Raw genomic sequence first — 17,432 nt, forward strand, 5'->3', positions numbered from 1 at the left:
GAGCTAGACTGAACATGCACATTACTCCCATTCTGCAGACACTTCTTTGGCTGCCTATTTGTTACCTGGCTCAATTTAAAGTGTTGGCTATTATATATAAAGCAGGGCTTTCTGCAGGTGCCAGCAGACAAAATCAAGAATTGCCCCCCCCCCCCCCCCGGTACATCCTCTGTTGCAGCTCCCACCTTATGGAATGGCCTACCCAAAGAGGTCAGGAAGGCTCCCCCTCTCCTGGTTTTCTGCAAATGATGCAAAACTGAATTATTCCAAAGGGCTTTCTTGCACAAGGAATAGGGCAGCACTGGACAAAATGCTTCCTTGGATAAATTATTACCGACTAGTCTGTACTGCTGTGTATGGCTTGCTGTAAGTAGGATCTTATTATGTATTTTTTGCACTACTTAATATGTCATGTTAACATTTACTTTAGCTCTGTCCTTTGGATTCCTAGTTTGTTACAGACATCTACAATCCTAGTGCATTTTTAATTGAATATTCCATTATGTTGACTGTACTGACTTACTCTGCGCAGTCCACCTCAAGACCCTGTAAGAAAGGTGGGCTATAAATAACACAAACAAATAATTAAAAGGGTGTCAGCTTTTGAGAGTCAGAGTTCCCTTTGTCAGATACAAGGCATTAGGCCTTCAGAGAACTCTGCATTGTAAGGCAGACTCCTGGATTGTCCTAGAAGGTTAATATTGTCAGAAAACCTTCATCTTTAAGCATGGCCTGAATGAGAATGAGCCCTCAGGAAGCCAGAGAATAAGGCTGTCAAGGGAATGACTAGATCCCAGGGGAACCTGTGTGTCACCCTTTCTTGTGCCTGCAGCCTTGTTTCAGTTTCTCAGTTTTAATGTGAAATGTGGATTCTCTCCCACAGTCTATGACAGCACATGGCGCGAGAAGTCATGAAGCTGACTCGAAAACATGGCTTCTGACTAAGTGCTGCTTTCAGAATTTCCTTGTTACTGGCACTTCTCAATATAGGCCCCACCTCTAAACTGGGAGTGGTAAACATACATGGCTCTTGTGGGTGATCTGAGCAGGGACTCTTGCCTGCTGTATTCCTTCTCTTTCACACTCATGGCCTTTCTATTCCATTCTACACAACTAGCAACAAGGACAAAAAAAAAGCCCCCCCCCCACTGCAACCTACGGATGTCTACGACACACTGCTGCTGGGGAATAGGGTGGTGGGAGGGTCCACAGTGGGACATTGATGGGATTCTCTTAGCGGAAAGTTGTCTGGATCCAGCCCAATAAGATTGTATTGTAAGTAGCTCCAGTCAGCCTTTCTGAACCATCCATCACCCTCTGTTTTGTCCACTTCTAAGTATTAGTTAGAAGTGTTAGAAGTGTGTTATTTCTTTTATCTCATTTCATTTATTCATATGGCTGCTTTGAACATTTTAAGTATTACAATTTTTTGCAGAATAATTGTTGAACAGTTGCAGTGCTTCATGACTAGTATAAAAACTATACTATAAAAACTAAACAAATTATTTTTGCTTTTACCAGCTAAAGTTGTTTTAGGGGAAGAAGATGGTTTGGAAGATGAAGCTGAAACAAGATCTGAGGTCAGCAGCACAGATTTTGCAGGTAGGCCTGCTTGTCACGAAAATCTCTTCCATCCTTTCTTCAGAGTTTTATCAGTCATAAAAGCATTACATTAAAACCGGAATATGACTTAATACAATTATGTAAATGACCTGAGAAGATGTGCCATCAGCCTTAGAGCCAAACTAGCCTGAGAATATCCAGGATATATTTGTTATGTGTTCAGTTTCTGTAGTACTATTTGGGTAAGTATTTGTGACCCTGAACTTGCCGCTATATCAGGAGCATACAGTGCAGCTTCTGAAAGTCACTGTCATAAGAACATAAGAGAAGCCATGTTGGATCAGGCCAACGGCCCATCAAGTCCAACACTCTGTGTCACACAGTGGCAAAAAATTTTATATACACACATACACTGTGGCTAATAGCCACTGATGGACCTGTGCTCCATATTTTTATCTAAACCCCTCTTGAAGGTGGCTATACTTGTGGCCGCCACCACCTCCTGTGGCAGTGAATTCCACATGTTAATCACCCTTTGGGTGAAGAAGTACTTCCTTTTATCTGTTTTAACCTTTCTGCTCAGCAATTTCATCGAATGCCCACGAGTTCTTGTATTGTGAGAAAGGGAGAAAAGTACTTCTTTCTCTACTTTCTCCATCCCATGCATTATCTTGTAAACCTCTATCATGTCACCCCGCAGTCGACGTTTCTCCAAGCTAAAGAGTCCCAAGCGTTTCAACCTTTCTTCATAGGGAAAGTGCTCCAGCCCTTTAATCATTCTAGTTGCCCTTCTCTGGACTTTCTCCAATGCTATAATATCCTTTTTGAGGTGCGGCGACCAGAACTGCACACAGTACTCCAAATGAGACTGCACCATCGATTTATACAGGGGCATTATGATACTGGCTGATTTGTTTTCAATCCCCTTCCTAATAATTCCCAGCATGGCGTTGGCCTTTTTTATTGCAGATGCACACTGTCTTGACATTTTCAGTGAGTTATCTACCACGACCCCAAGATCTCTCTCTTGGTCAGTCTCTGCCAGTTCACACCCCATCAACTTGTATTTGTAGCTGGGATTCTTGGCCCCAATGTGCATTACTTTGCACTTGGCCACATTGAACCGCATCTGCCACGTTGACGCCCACTCACCCAGCCTCAACAGATCCCTTTGGAGTTCCTCACAATCCTCTCTGGTTCTCACCACCCTGAACAATTTAGTGTCATCCGCAAACTTGGCCACTTCACTGCTCACTCCCAACTCTAAATCATTTATGAACAAGTTAAAGAGCATGGGACCCAGTACCGAGCCCTGCGGCACCCCACTGCTTACCATCCTCCACTGCGAAGACTGCCCATTTATACTCACTCTCTGCTTCCTATTACTAAGCCAGTTTTTGATCCACAAGAGGACCTGTCCTTTTACTCCATGACTCTCAAGTTTTCTAAGGAGCCTTTGATGAGGAACTTTATCAAAAGCTTTCTGGAAGTCAAGGTAAACAACATCTATCGGGTCTCCTTTGTCCACATGTTTGTTCACCCCCTCAAAGAAATGTAACAGGTTAGTGAGGCAAGATCTTCCCTTGCAGAACCCATGCTGAGTCTTCCTCAATAACCCGTGTTCATCAATGTGCCTACTCATTCTGTCCTTGATAATGGTTTCTACCAACTTTCCCGGTATTGAAGTCAGACTGACTGGCCTGTAATTTCCCGGATCTCCTCTGGAACCTTTTTTAAAGATGGGGGTGACATTTGCTACCTTCCAGTCCTCAGGAACGGAGGCAGATTTCAATGAAAGATTACAGATTTTTGTTAGAAGATCCACAAGTTCAACTTTGAGTTCTTTCAGAGCCCCTTAGAGGAACTCTCGGATGTATGCCATCCGGACCCGGTGACTTATTAGTTTTTAATTTGTCTATCAGTTGTAGGACCTCCTCTTTTGTCACCTCAATCTGACTCAGGTCTTTCAACACCCCTTCCAAAATTAGTGGTTCTGGGGTGGGCAAAAAGTTCTCGTCTTCCACAGTGAAGACGGAGGCAAAAAATTCATTTAGCTTCTCAGCCATTTCCCTATCCTCCTTCAGTAATCCTTTTACCCCATGGTCATCCAAGGGCCCCACTGCCTCCCTGGCTGTTTTCCTACTTCTAATATATTTGAAGAAAGTTTTATTGTTGGTCTTTATGTTTTTTGCAATATGCTCCTCATAGTCCCTTTTTGCCTGCCTGATCACAGTCTTGCATTTGATTTGCCACAGCCTGTGTTCCCTTTTACTAATCTCACTTGGACTGGTTTTCCACCGCTTAAAGGAGTCCTTCTTACCTTTTACAGCTTCCATTACTTTGTTTGTTAACCATGCAGGCCTTTTCTTATGCCTGTTTGTGCCTTTCCTAACTTGTGGTATGTATTTTATCTGAGCTTCTAGGATTATAGTTTTAAATAGCGTCCAAGCTTCCCCAAGGGTTTTGGCAGTATGTACCTTTCCTTTCAGTTTCCTCCTCACATGCCTCCTCATCTCAGTGTATTTACCCCTTTTAAAGTTAAACGTGGTTGTGGTCATGTCATGCTTGTGTTTTTCCTGTGAAGGAGGTTGACTGGATGGGAAGGAAAAGGCTTTGAACATCTGGAATAGCTGGCTAGGTGGGGAGTGTGTGCATGCCCCTCCCTCCAGCAGGTCTTCATGCTGCTGCTACTCAGGCTGGCTGTTTCTGAGTGGTGGAGAGCCCAGTCTCTTGGAAGCCCTGCTTTCCCTTGTCACTGCAGTCCTGGAGGGAAGGGGATGGCAGAGCTTGGTGCAGAGTGGTTTTCTTGAGCTTCTTACCCGCACTGCTACGGCTGTCTTCTGTGGGGCTGTAAACTGTGTCAGACAAAAGCTCTGCTGGCTATTTTTTTTCCAAATTGACATTTTATTGTATAATCCAAATGTATAACATAGATAATGACTAAACAAAGGGATACAGAACAATAAACAAAGATCTGTCCACACCTTATCAGTGAACTGCATCTTACAGTCCCTTTGCTATCCTTGCTGGTAGAGTGTTATTGTGATGAGTTCAGGGGAATTTTGTAAAAATTGGTATTAAACCCATACATGGGCTGTGACTTGATGGTACTTTTCACCACCACCAGTATCCCCTCACCTGGCATATCATATACTGCTCATTGGTCTCTTCCTTCCCTGCCTGCTGTCTGTTCTGTAATGAGGTCTATAGATGGGGGCTGCAGCAAAAGAAAAGTGGGATGCATTGCTCTGCTATGCCGGGCAGGATTTATGTGCAAGCTAAGAAACTAGAGCTCAGGGCCTCAGATGATGAGTGATGACCTTTAAATAAAACAGCAAGAAGAACTAAAGTGCTGTTTTTTGGTGCTGTTCTGAGGCCTCTTGACTTGACTTAGGGTTAGCAAGTCAGCGTGTCTTAATGTGGCCCTGCTGCTATGTAAGTTTAGGACCTTGTAAAGAACTTTGGTGTCTTAACTCTTTGTTGCTTTTAAAACACAAAGTGCTTTGCAAAGGCTTTTTTTGTTGTTGAAAGACACATAAGACGTTGATAGCATTGTGCTTGTTGTTTTCAAGTGTTGTGTTCATGAGATTTTGTTAGTTTGGATAGCGAGGCTTCATTATGTGAGGTAAAGGGGAAGAGATTTGTAAATTTTGTGTTCATGCAAGGAGGTTTTGTAATTTTTTTGCCCCCCTCCTTCTGCAGCCCCTTGTGCAATATATTCAATTATTTCAAAGGACTCTTAGGAGAATCTTGTGGGAGTGAAGAATGGAGGAGGCAATGACCAGCTGGGCTTGAATTGCTGGGAGAAGGTTGTTAGAAGGTGTGAAAGCAAACCAGAGATCTGCTGCTCTCTGTATAAGGAATGTAGCTTAGCACTATTTACTCTGATAGGCAAAATGTGATTCAGTGTCTCACTTGAGTTTTTTTTGGTTTTTCTCAACCCCCCCCCCCCCCCCCCCAAAAAAAAGCTTCTATGAAGAGTGAGCTAGCCGGCGAGTTGGCTTCTTCATCAGGTGTGTCAACAGCTGGATCGGTCATAAGTTCAGCGGCTGATTCCTCTGGCGGTGACATCATAACTGAGCAGCCACGTTCTCAGCACACCTTGCAGCCAGAGTCCAACTTGACCAGCTGTGATTTGACCAGTGCAGCCATCAAAGGAGATGCGGAGGATGACCTTTTGAGTGGGAGCTCCAGCCAGGTCAGCGCTGTCCCTTCAGACCCTGTGGTGGACGTGGATGGCAGCACTCAGGCCTCTTCTCCAATCAGTGACAGCTCCCAAACGACGACGGAAGGTCCCGATTCAGCTGTCACACCTGACAGTTCTGATATGGTATGTGCTCCGATTGATTGATATAGTGGCAGATTACTTGTCGATAATTGCTCAATGGAGGGTCCACATCAGGACACAGTCTGCTTCCTGGTGTCAACAGAAATATAAATATTGCCCGTTTCTAAAACTTCTGGCAACTTGGCATCATTTGAGCACTTAAACTGAAGCTTTCGTTTTCATGGCACTGAACATTTCTCTTTAAATTTGTGTGGCTGTCTTCCAACTCTAGCTGCCTGTCTAGTTTTAGGTAGGTGGGCCATGCCCATCATATCTTCCCTGTCCTCCCCACAGGTGTTTCCTTCCCAGGATGCTTGTTGGCTAAAGGGAAGGAAGAGGAGTCTGTCCTCTTCTGACTACTGCCGCCGCCGCCGCCACCACCACCATCTATTTATAGTCTGCCTTTCTGGCTGTGACTCAAGGCAGATTACAACATTAAAAGCAATGCAATAGGAACAGTATAAGGTACGGGTGGCCAACAGTAGCTCTCCAGATGTTTTTTGCCTACAACTCCCATCATTCCCAGCCATTGGCCATGCTGGCTGGGGCTGATGGGAGTTGTAGGTAAAAAACATCTGGAGAGCTACCGTTGGCCACCCCTGGTATAAGACATAAAAAATAGCATAGTAGTATTGGATTACAAAGTTCAAAAGTGTAATAAAATAGTATTAGATGTGATATATAAGAAATGCAAAACCTGAATTGCAGAAATTAGAAAACACTGCAATTTTTAAAAAACACTGCATATAACCAAGTTGCATAAGCAGCGGCCTTTGTCACTTTGTAAAGGAGTCTTCCTGGACAGCTCTGTTTTATGAAGATGTTCTCTTGAACAGCTCTGTCTCACACATTCTACAGAATGTTGGAAGTGTGGGAGCCTTCCTGGCCTGTGCAGGCAGACCATTCCACGTAGGCAGCCGCTTATTTTAGCCATTTGCAGAGTGGGCTGTTCAGAAAGCTTTGCTCAGATGAGTGCAGCTGTTGCTTCGGTTCTTACTGTTTGGATCTGGCTTCTTTTCAGATTTTGGATTGGAACCTGCCAAGGTGCATGGTCTGTGTTTGTAAGAGGACAGTTTGTTAGCAAGGTAATAGTAGGGAGATGGACAGGCTGCTGAGCTAAAAAGTTGTGGGATCCTCTGATGATTTTGTGCAGCAGTATGATGTTACAAACAAATACATAAGTCAGCTGAGATTTGGTTTGTTCTACTAAACTTAACTGTTCTTAAAGTTCATGTATTGTTTAGATTCTAGAGAGTGCTGAAAACCAGTATTCTGGAATGCAGATTGGACAGCTGCAGGATGAAGAAGATGAAGCCTCAAATGTCCTCCAGGACGAGTCTGTTGATCCTTTCAGAAACCCCTGTCTTGGTACGTTGAGCGGGGAGAACTTGTGCAAAGGTGCTCTCCAAAGTGGATCTTTCCTGGCAGGTCCCGGCTACTCCTGGAAAGTGGATGCTGGCAGGATGGGCAACCTTGTGCATGGATGCTGTGGGGGCCCAAGGGGATGCACTGGAATCAGGAGAATCAGGCAGAAATTGTCCCACCAGCTTTCTGTCCCTTTAGGAGGTGAAGGCTGTTTACCCACAGGGTAAATGCCCAGTGTCAGTTGTTGGTGTTCACAAGGGGCTGCAGGGGGAAGGCAAGAAAACTCTGCCTTCATTTGTAGGATCTAACTGCAGAATGTTACTAATCTTTTGTACATGGAATACACTAAGTGTAATGTAGTCTGTGTCCTGCTTTCTTTGTGAAGTCCTTCAGCAGTCCCATTTGTTAAAGAGCATGGGCCATAGTAGGCAGCCATCGGACAGCAGTATGGACAGATTTGTGTCAAAAGAAGAAGCAGAGCCCAGTGAACCTGAAAATAAGGTAAGCCTTCTGCTTAGGTGCAAAGGTTGTACAAGTTTAATTGAAAGCCTGTTGTGTGGGACGTGTTATCCAACATAAAAGGAAAGCACAAATCTGACCCATCCAGATGATTTTTCTCTCTCACTTTTCCACGTAGCAGAATCAGGAGTAGTTCTTGGGCTTGCTTCCACTCACACATTGTGACCTAAGGAGGGACAGGATGTAGGCAGTGGGGCTGAGGGAAGGAGGCCTTGGGCTGCTGCCAGCTGCAAGTGATGCTGAGAAAGGTGTAGCAGCTCACTTGATGATCCTCAGTCTTGGGGCTGGCAGCGTGCTGGGGGGCGTGGCTTGCTTCTACTCATAGTAGTAACCTTTATAGTTTCATAACAAAGGTAATTTTCTTTTAAAAATAGCTCTCCAGAATAAAAGGAGACATCGGCCATTCTAAGGATGGAAGCGCTGCTCCGCTAGTCCACTGCGTGCGCCTCCTGTCAGCCTCTTTTCTGCTCACGGGGGAGAAGGGCGGTAAGTCCTAGAGAAACAGAATGCTTATTACTTGATCCCATTCAGCCTTCTTGACGCTGGACTGGTTCGTGCTCTGATGGGGAGGTTGACCTGCAAAGCATTTAAAGGGATGTTCAAATAATGCTGCTTCAGCTGGGAGTATCGCAGCTGGTATTTGAGTCAACTGTTACCCTCATGAATCAGGAGGGCTATTTTGTCGCTTCTTTGCGAGAGTGGCGTAAAGTGGGTGGGACTGATGGAATGCATGGCAGAATCTGCAGTTTCATTTGCGAGTTTTGCCATTGCTACCTTTGATCTGTTTGGAGGTTTGGCATTGCTGCTCTGCTAATCTACATCACGCAGCACATGTGCTCCTTGATGCTTTGATACCTGCTTGAAGACACTGCTGGATATCTGTGTGTGTGTTTGCATTATGTAACCACATGAAGTGTCTCATCTGAAGTTTACCTTTGCCTTTTCCTGTAGTGCGGGTGCCTGACAAAGACGTGCGGGTCAGTGTCAAGGCCTTAGCGGTCAGCTGCGTGGGAGCAGCTGTCGCTCTGCACCCTGAAGCCTTCTTCAGCAAGCTGTATAAGACACCCCTTGAACCCAGGGAAGAAGAATGTGGTCGGTTGAGATTTATGTCACTGCTTCATTACATTTTGTTGAAGATCTGGTGTTGGTTTTGGCTCCTTCAGAAATTACTAGAAACCTCGTCTTTGCTGAATAGAGTCTGTATTATGCCTAAGTATAAGAGCTCCATCAGCTCTCCCACACGACCAGAGACTGCTGCTCTGACACGTTATGGGGTGCAAGAAAGGAGTCTCTGACCTGATAGCCATGGCACAGCAACTGCTGTGGATAATCCTTGTTTCCCAAAGCATTCTCCTACACAGGGGCATTGAACTCATCTGTTACGAGGGCCGGATCTGACATAAATGAGACCTTGTGTGTCATAAAATGTAATGCCAGGCAGCAGAGATATAAAGCAGGGGTGATGAACGGTAGCTCTCCAGATGTTTTTTTGCCTACAACTCCCATCAGCCCCAGCCATTGGCCATGCTGGCTGGGGCTGATGGGGGTTGTAGGTAGAAAACATCTGGAGAGCTACTGTTGGCCACCCCTAATATAAAGGACTCAGACAAACAAAATTAAAGGCTTTTTTAAAAACACCTTTAAATACAACATAATTAAAACATTAGCACTTTTGAAATATTTTCTTTATTTAACAGTCTCTGATAACTAACACCTCTTGCTCTGAATTATTGCATCAAAATCTGGAGGCAATGTCTGTGCTGTAGCAGTCTTGAGTATGGTGTTCAGGCATTGTTCAGGTGTGTGTAAGTTGCAAACCTACTTTTGATTTACTGATATTCATTACAAAAATGATTGATGCTTTGAGCCTAAGACCTAGAGGAAAACATGAAATGGCTGGGCATTGTGAGCTTTTGTACATAAGTTGCTTCATGTGCTGGTCAGCCAGCGGAGAAAATAGAGGCTTTGCTCTGCAGCTTGATTGAGCAAGCCTGGCAAAGCAAGCCGTGATGCTGAAAGAAGCAAGAGAGAGAAGGAAGCAGATGGCAGTGAGTTGCTCAGGGGCTTGATAGGAGCCCTCTGGGGGCCTTTCAGCCCCCGGGCCACATGTTTGACACCCCTGTCCTACAAGGTCCTTTGTTTCATCCTGGCCCAGGATTGTCCTGCCTCTCTGCATGGAAATTGAAAGGAGAATGTCCGGGTGCCGGAGCAGTATGGCTATTCACCAAAGGTCATCCATGTGATCTTGGTCTCTAGAAGGCCACCTGCCTATAGGATCTATGAGGCTTCTTGGAAGGCTATCGAAAGGTGGTGCTGCAGGAAGAAAACCAACACTTCTGCAGCAACCATACCAGATATCCTTTGCTTCCTCCAAGATGGATAAATGCAGGACCCCAAGCCCGACACCCTCTAATACCAGATAGCAGCCCTGTCATCAGGTCTTCATTCCATCACAGAACAGCAGGTTTACAAACACAGCCGGAGTTTCCCAAGAGGAGCAGCCCTATCCAGTCATCCCATTCAGCATCACTTCCTGTTGTGGGATCTCCACAAGGTGTTGATAGTTTTGCACAAACATCACTTTGACTCCTTGAGATCAGTTCCATTGGGATTGCTATCTTTCCTGGTAGCCTTTCTTGTAGGCATAACTTTGGCCAGAAGGATTTCAGAACTCACTGCCCTCTTGATAAGGCAGATGTGGTGAACTTACTGAACCCTCCTTCATAGCAATGATTAGGTTCAACTAGAGCAGTTGCTACCTTGCTAATTCTCTCCAACAGTGCATCCATTTGCAGAAATTTGTAGGGCTGTGCTTTGGGATTTTGAGGTAGGTCAAGCTGTGAGACCACTGGCATAGAGTTGGCTAGTGGGCTTTGTGGCAAGTAGATATTTGAATGGGGTCTCCCCAGCCATAGTCCAAGTCTCCACTTCACAGCACCGGCTGTGGAGCCAGAGAACCTGAAGGACCACCTTCACCCTATCAGCCTGCACAGTGAGCAAAGCGATCCTGTGGGAAATGTCCTGTGTGTGAGGCTGGGGAGGGCATGCAGGATGCCCATCAATTCTGCAGTTGCCCCAAGCTGTGGAGCACTCTTCTTCCTCTAGGAGCTGAGATGGTCGTAATTTCTTCAGCCCTCCTGAACAGGCTGAAGATGCTTTTTATTCCAGGAAGCTTTCAGATGATCTGATGGCTGTTAACAGTGGGAGGAGTCTGGTTTTTCTGTGCCATTTTTCTGTATTTTCAGTTCATATGGTAGTTTTTAATGGATTTGTGTGTTTGTGGATTTTTAACAACTTTGGGTAGATGAAACAGAAAGGCAGGGTACAAATTGATCCCCCCCTTTGTTTTGTTTTTCTAGGAGAGCAGTATGTGTCTGATATTGTGAATTATATTGATCATGGAGATCCCCAGATCAGAGGAGCGACTGCCATTTTAGGTGGAACAATTGTTTGTTCCATTCTCACTAAATCTCGCTTTGATGTAGAAAACTGGCTAGCGAGCATCACAGCTTCCACAGGTAATACTGAAGTTCATTTGTTGAAGTTAGAACTTGGTGCCTTCAGTTTCCTAATTTTGATTTTATTTTTTTTTAACTGCCAGGAAACAGTTTCTCCCTGGTAGACTGTATACCCTTGCTACAAAGAACTCTGAAGGATGCATCTTCTGTTACATGCAAGTTGGCTTGTACAGCTGTGAGGGTGAGCAACATTTTTCTAAAACATAATGTGTGAAGCATTACTGTTTCCAATCTTACTACAGGCAGAAAGAGAGGAGGCCTTACCAACATAACAGCAGTGGCTGTAGTTTTCTCTAGTCGCTATGTGCCCTTAGCAGAGACCATCTCTTCTCTGCTTCAATTCCTGCACATTACATAGGATACAGGGTGTTTAAAAAAAAAATCTCTGAAAACAGTTTGGCATGATTGCTTCTTGTTCCAGGAGTTCCCATCACATATATAAGGCTCGACATTGGGAGTGTGCTCATTATGTCTTGAGTCCACCTGTTTGTTAAACTTAAGCATGTGGATGACGGATCGGTTCCCCAAGAGATGGATATATTGTAGGTTCTTTGCCTAATGGCAGTGATGTAATAATATTGACTACAACTTGAAGCTGTGTAGTCTGAAGACATGGACTCAGAATATGCTTTATTTATTTATTGGCTTCATTTATATTTTTGTTTTCACAGTTTAACATCTGGGGTTATGTGTTGTTCCTATTGTGAGATTTCAAATGATGCCCTCTCAGCAGGCTGCTGTTTAGAGATGCCAGTAGTTATGCCTTTATAGTTCTTAAGTAGTTTCCCATTATGTCCTTTTATGTTGGTCACTCTGTGCATTCTCAAGAGAAAACTTTCTGGCAGCATTAAATGGCTGATATATGAGATGCAAATAATTTGGTAAACATTAAGAATCTCCTAAATAATAATGATGAATATATTTGGGAACAGAAGACAGACCTATGATAGCGTCACAGAAAGTGAGATAACAGGTTTTTCTCCCCAAACATGATGAATTGTCAAGAAGATTTACTAGTCTGATATGCCCGTTGTTGGGGTGTGTGTGTGTGTTTGTTTTGTTTTTGGTGAACTTACTGAACCCTCCTTTATAGTAACGATTAGGTTCAACTAGAGCAGTTGCTTCCTTGCTAGTTCTCTCCAGTGCATCCATTTGCAGAAATTTGTAGGAGTATGTGTGCACATGTGTTTATTATAATGACAAGAAATTTCATTTCATTTGCTTCACTGTGTTGACTGGGGAGGCAAAACAGACTTTCAAAACATTTTCTAAACACTTATGTATCACTTGGTCTTTGCTATTGTGTTTTTCTTAGATAAGCAAAATCTTTAGATGAAAGCATACTGCAAAACAGTCAGCAGGCTTTCCTAGAGTTGAAATTACTGAATGTAGTTGCTTGCAGTACCTAATTCCTTGTATTTAAAAACAATTGAAGCCTTTTATTTCTCTTTAGCACTGCATCATGAGTTTATGCAGTAGCAGCTACAGTGCTTTAGGTTTACAATTAATAGTCGATCTCCTGACGTTGAGGAATAGTTCTTACTGGCTGGTAAGGACAGAGCTGCTGGAAACTTTAGCTGAAATTGATTTTCGGTGAGTGCTTCTCTTTTGAGGTTTCATTCCACATATTAAAATGGTTTTTCTTTGTTAAAAACATAACCTTAGAATGCATACTTTTTAATGTAGGGCTTTACTTTTTTAAAAATTGACATTTTCAAAATTTTTACATAAAACAAATCCAAAGAAAAAACAGTAGTAATCATCAAAGTAGTGATATAAAACATAATACCAAAACATAACTTACAATACTTCAAATTTAAAAATATATCATTTTAACATATAGAGGATTATTTTGGTAAAATTTCTTGTTCTATTATATAAGTTACCACAGGATACCACGGTACAACAATTTTTTCTTGTATTTCATTGGTCTTGCATTTGAAAAAGAAAATATTTTGCTTAAAATAAAATAATCCCATACTTTTTGGAACCAAATCTGAGGAACCAGAATTTGCTTATCTAGCCATTTATAATCTATTAAGGTTTTTAGCTATAGAAAGTAAAATTGAAATGATTTCTTGTAGGACTTTAATTGACAATTAATCAGAGCTCATAATACAATCTTTGTCCATCTTGCCTGTTAAGGTTAGTCAGTTTTTTGGAAGGAAGAGCCACCAGCTTGCACAGAGGGGCTCATCATTATACAGGGGTGAGTCATGGGGTTGTTTGTGGCTTTGCTTTTGGATTGTTGGGATTTTAAGGATTCTCGTCACAGAAACTGTTTAATTTCCAAGGGCATCTAATGGATCTTTTAAAAGTATGGCTGGAAGGAAGTGCTTTTTCGTTCAGTTACAATATTATTAGCTTATCCTTCATATAAAAGTTATAAAATATCTTGGAAATTTGAGTTAAGAACTTCAACCTGGGCTATGTATTTTGACGCTTAATAATGTTAAGTAATGTCACCATATTTTGTGTTTGCTAGTACATTGTAATTATAAATAGTAGTAAACTGTTCTGTAATAAATGGAGTTTGCTGACCTGTCTTTGTGCTCTTCCTATAGCTATTAAAGCTTCAAGATCGTGTACTCAATAATGTGGTCATTTCTCTTCTTGGAGACGAAGATCCCAGAGTGCGGCATGTCGCTGCAGCTTCTTTAATAAGGTGTTTATTAAACTAAAGAATTTCAGGCTTTTTTAGTATTGCTTATAATAAACCGAAGGGTGGTGTATTTTAGTCATAATAGGCTCAAAACAAAAGGGAAAGAAACTTGAAATGAGAGAATAAGGCTTCTGAAAATTGTCGCAAAGAAAGGATTTGGGCTATGGGTCACCTTGGTGCTGAAGTATGTTTTATTTCTTTGGCAAACCCTCTGTAACTATAGGGGAAGATGCTACTGTTCATAAATTTGGAAATTAAAATGTGATGCATCAGTAATGGTGATGCTCCACTGGTAAACATTTGGAGTGTTTTTGTCCCTCATTTCAGATGTTGAGAGGTGTGGACATGGGCCTTTGGGGTGCTCATTCTTGCCTCAGTCCTTCTCCTCCTGTAGTCAAGGGTGAGGCCTACAAACTTTAGTAGAAGTAACAGTGCAGCTGCAGAGTGCTTTCATAAAAAAACATCAACAGCCCCTTCTCTGAGAAGCAAGTGTGTTGCATGTGAACTGAAGCTAAAAGTAGAGAGGCGGGTGTGAATGATTCCAAGGGTAGCTGTTAGTTGGAGGGACAAGTGTGAGCTGCAACCACTTTTTCTTTTTAAAATCTAACTTATTTGCAACAATTATCTCGCCCCCTCTCTCGGCTTGGCTTCGCGAACGAAGATTTAAGAAGGGTGCAATAGTCCACGTTTGCTGCAGGCTCGCTGGTGGCTGACAAGACCAATGTGGGACAGGCAGGTCCGGCCACAGCGGCTGCAGGGAAAAGTCTGATTTAGGGTTGGTCCTGTAGCACTGCGATTCTTCCTCAGTCTCCGTTTGTCCTCAAGACCAGCTATGCGTGTGTTCTCAAAGGAAGAGACAGCCTGGTGGATGGTGTGCCTCCATGCTTTGCGATCTGAGGCTAGGTCAGACCACTGGTGATGGTTGATGTGACAGGTGCTAAGGGATTTCTTCAAGGAGCAACAATTATCAGTACAAACAGAAATAACAATCAGTTGCACCAAGGGTACGGTACCAGTGTACAATCAGCAGTTCACTGAGGCTTTTGCAGGGGTTCTGTAAAAAGAAGCCACAGAGTTGCCTGTGAGGGGTCACCTGTTTAGCCAGTCAACCAGTGGTTGGTTCTTTTGTACACATGCAGCCTACTGTGTCCCCCTTGTTCTGACAGCATGGCAGCCACTTGTCTTGGGATGGTCTGTGCCTGGTTACCAGGCTCCCTGTACCCAAGGGCATCAAGTCTGGAAAGTGCAGGGTTGAGCAAGGGACTTCGGCAAGCATCTGTGAGCCTTCATACTCATGAGATGCCTTTCTTCTCTCCAGAAGATGCAGCATGTGTTGCCTACATTGTTTCTCTTTCTTTCAGGCTTGTCCCCAAACTGTTCTATTGCTGTGACCAAGGACAAGCAGACCCTGTGGTGGCTGTGGCCAGGGACCAAAGCGGTGTCTATTTAAAACTGCTGATGCATGAAACACAGCCTGCTTCTCACTTGGCAGTCAGCACCATCACCAGGTAGAATCATACTGCACTGGCTCCTCTGAGGAAACTCTCAGTCTTTGCTCCTTTCTGGAGAAGATTTCACTGTTAGTAGCCTCACTGGCTTTTGACTTGGGACCTCTCTGCCTTGATCATGCATGGTGAAAAGAAGCCAGCATCTCCCCAATGCTGGGTCCATTCATTGTGTACAGATAACACAGTCTTTGAAATATGACCACCCTGGTTGCACTTGTTGTTGGCAGAACACATAGAGAAGCTTTGACAGCATTGTCCTTTGCACAGGAACAAACCATGTCCCCAAAGCGCAGCCACTTTCTATAAACAGAAAATTGTTTTTTACATCTCATTGAATTAAAATGTAGCAGTTCTTTGAGTTTGGCGCGTAGGAAAATTTTTCATTGAAGCAGCAGCCATAAAGCGGGAGGAAAGAAGCCGATAAAGCGGGGAATACATTTAGGTTGTCAAATGATGCGGTTGTTCCTGGATTTTAGTTTATTAATGTAGCTTCAGTTATTATGTTGTGCCTGGAATTTATGTAGGAAGCGGAAGTATTAAAAGGAGAGAGGAATGTAAGTGGTGAAGAGAGGTTTTCGTTGTAAATATGCAGTTTTATAGGTTGGCAGCTGGCAAAACCTTTGTCTTTCTTTAAACAGGGATGAGAATTGTGTTTTCTAACAAATAACTTGTTTTTCAGGAGTATTGGATGGTGATATGGATCAAATTTTCTTCTGTAGTATGTTTGCAATATTATACAAATAAGAGAACCGTAACAGTGCAACAAATTATCCCAGAATTCATGCTTTTTATATTTCTCAGCTTGCCTTACGGTCTAGATCCACAAGGCACCTTAAAATTAAAACGGGAACAGAATAAGTAGTTAATTGAATTGTTTGTGCTTTTTTTGCTTTTTACGAAGTGGTGTTCAGCTAGAGAAATGAATTATACATGAATCTTATTTCAGAACTTACAGAGGATATAATGTGCTACAAAGTCCAACAGATGTTACAATGGAGAACAATCTTTCCCGGGTTATTTCAGCAGTTTCCCATGCCTTGACAACCTCATCCACAAGATCTCTAACAGTGAGTTTGTCAAATGTATTAATATGTTCAATAGCTACATTTCTAGAATGTTTTTACTTCCTTTACGTGTTTGCTGCTTGTAACTTGATAGGTAATGAAGGGTAATAGGCTTCTCTGGTATCCTGGGTACTCTGGCAAAAGGGCAACAGTAAACTCTGCCTTGCCCCCTTGTGTTATGGACACTGACCTGCTGTTTGCTTGGGTTTTCCAGTTTGGCTGCTGTGAAGCTTTGTGTCTTCTGTCCACGTCGTTTCCAGTTTGCACTTGGAATGTCGGATGGCATTGTGGGTATGTTTCTCCCTCCAGTATACAAGCTTCTAGAGTTCATGTTTACAAAATCAGAGGATACTCCTTCAGGTATCAGATCTTCTGCTCTGGCTTGTTTGCCGTTAAACTTAACTAAGAAGGAAATGTTAAAGTCAGGATGCTTTGCCCTCTTATCAAGGAGTAGCACTTGTTTAATAGCATGTAGGCGTATAAGTTTTTATCCAATAAAGAATGATCTGAGGTTTAAGAGGAAAATGTAGACATATTTTTTGGAATTTACATTTTCTATAGAGGCTTTTGTGAATTTCTGTCCCATGCAAAAAATCCATGCCCCCCCCCAAAGAAAACTTTACTAGAATAAAAAATCAACTAGAGAGAGTAGGTCAGAAAATTAAAATGTAGTTTGTCATTGTGGTACCTGTATACATGTCACTGTACCCATGCAGTTCTGCAGCACGGAGGACAGTTTGAGGCTCAAACTGCCTAGAGACACTCTGCCTTCTCCCACCTGCTGTTTCCCTCCCTTTCCAGCATGGTATTGAGGGGACTGAGTGCCCTTCCGCCGCTAAGAGAGCTCTGTTCCTGCTCACTAGCTAGCAACCACTGCTGAAAAACCAACATCACTGACCTGTCAGG

The 17,432-nt window shown here is 43.1% G+C and overlaps 1 protein-coding gene across 1 annotated transcript in view; it reads left to right on the top strand.

The window, feature by feature from the left end:
• HTT (huntingtin) overlaps positions 1 to 17,432 on the top strand; it is a 149,969-nt gene that overhangs the window by 20,483 nt on the left and 112,054 nt on the right. The window contains exons 11-24 of the mRNA XM_060247262.1: positions 1,522 to 1,602; positions 5,532 to 5,893; positions 7,135 to 7,258; positions 7,641 to 7,756; positions 8,149 to 8,260; positions 8,726 to 8,866; positions 11,134 to 11,292; positions 11,376 to 11,473; positions 12,746 to 12,885; positions 13,438 to 13,501; positions 13,857 to 13,957; positions 15,316 to 15,462; positions 16,409 to 16,529; positions 16,741 to 16,817. Coding sequence (XP_060103245.1) covers positions 1,522 to 1,602; positions 5,532 to 5,893; positions 7,135 to 7,258; positions 7,641 to 7,756; positions 8,149 to 8,260; positions 8,726 to 8,866; positions 11,134 to 11,292; positions 11,376 to 11,473; positions 12,746 to 12,885; positions 13,438 to 13,501; positions 13,857 to 13,957; positions 15,316 to 15,462; positions 16,409 to 16,529; positions 16,741 to 16,817 — 1,843 coding nt within the window. The remainder of the gene's footprint in view (positions 1 to 1,521; positions 1,603 to 5,531; positions 5,894 to 7,134; positions 7,259 to 7,640; positions 7,757 to 8,148; positions 8,261 to 8,725; positions 8,867 to 11,133; positions 11,293 to 11,375; positions 11,474 to 12,745; positions 12,886 to 13,437; positions 13,502 to 13,856; positions 13,958 to 15,315; positions 15,463 to 16,408; positions 16,530 to 16,740; positions 16,818 to 17,432) is intronic.

The sequence above is a fragment of the Heteronotia binoei genome, chromosome 9, assembly GCF_032191835.1.
Source record: "Heteronotia binoei isolate CCM8104 ecotype False Entrance Well chromosome 9, APGP_CSIRO_Hbin_v1, whole genome shotgun sequence".
Classification (NCBI taxonomy): domain Eukaryota; kingdom Metazoa; phylum Chordata; class Lepidosauria; order Squamata; family Gekkonidae; genus Heteronotia; species Heteronotia binoei.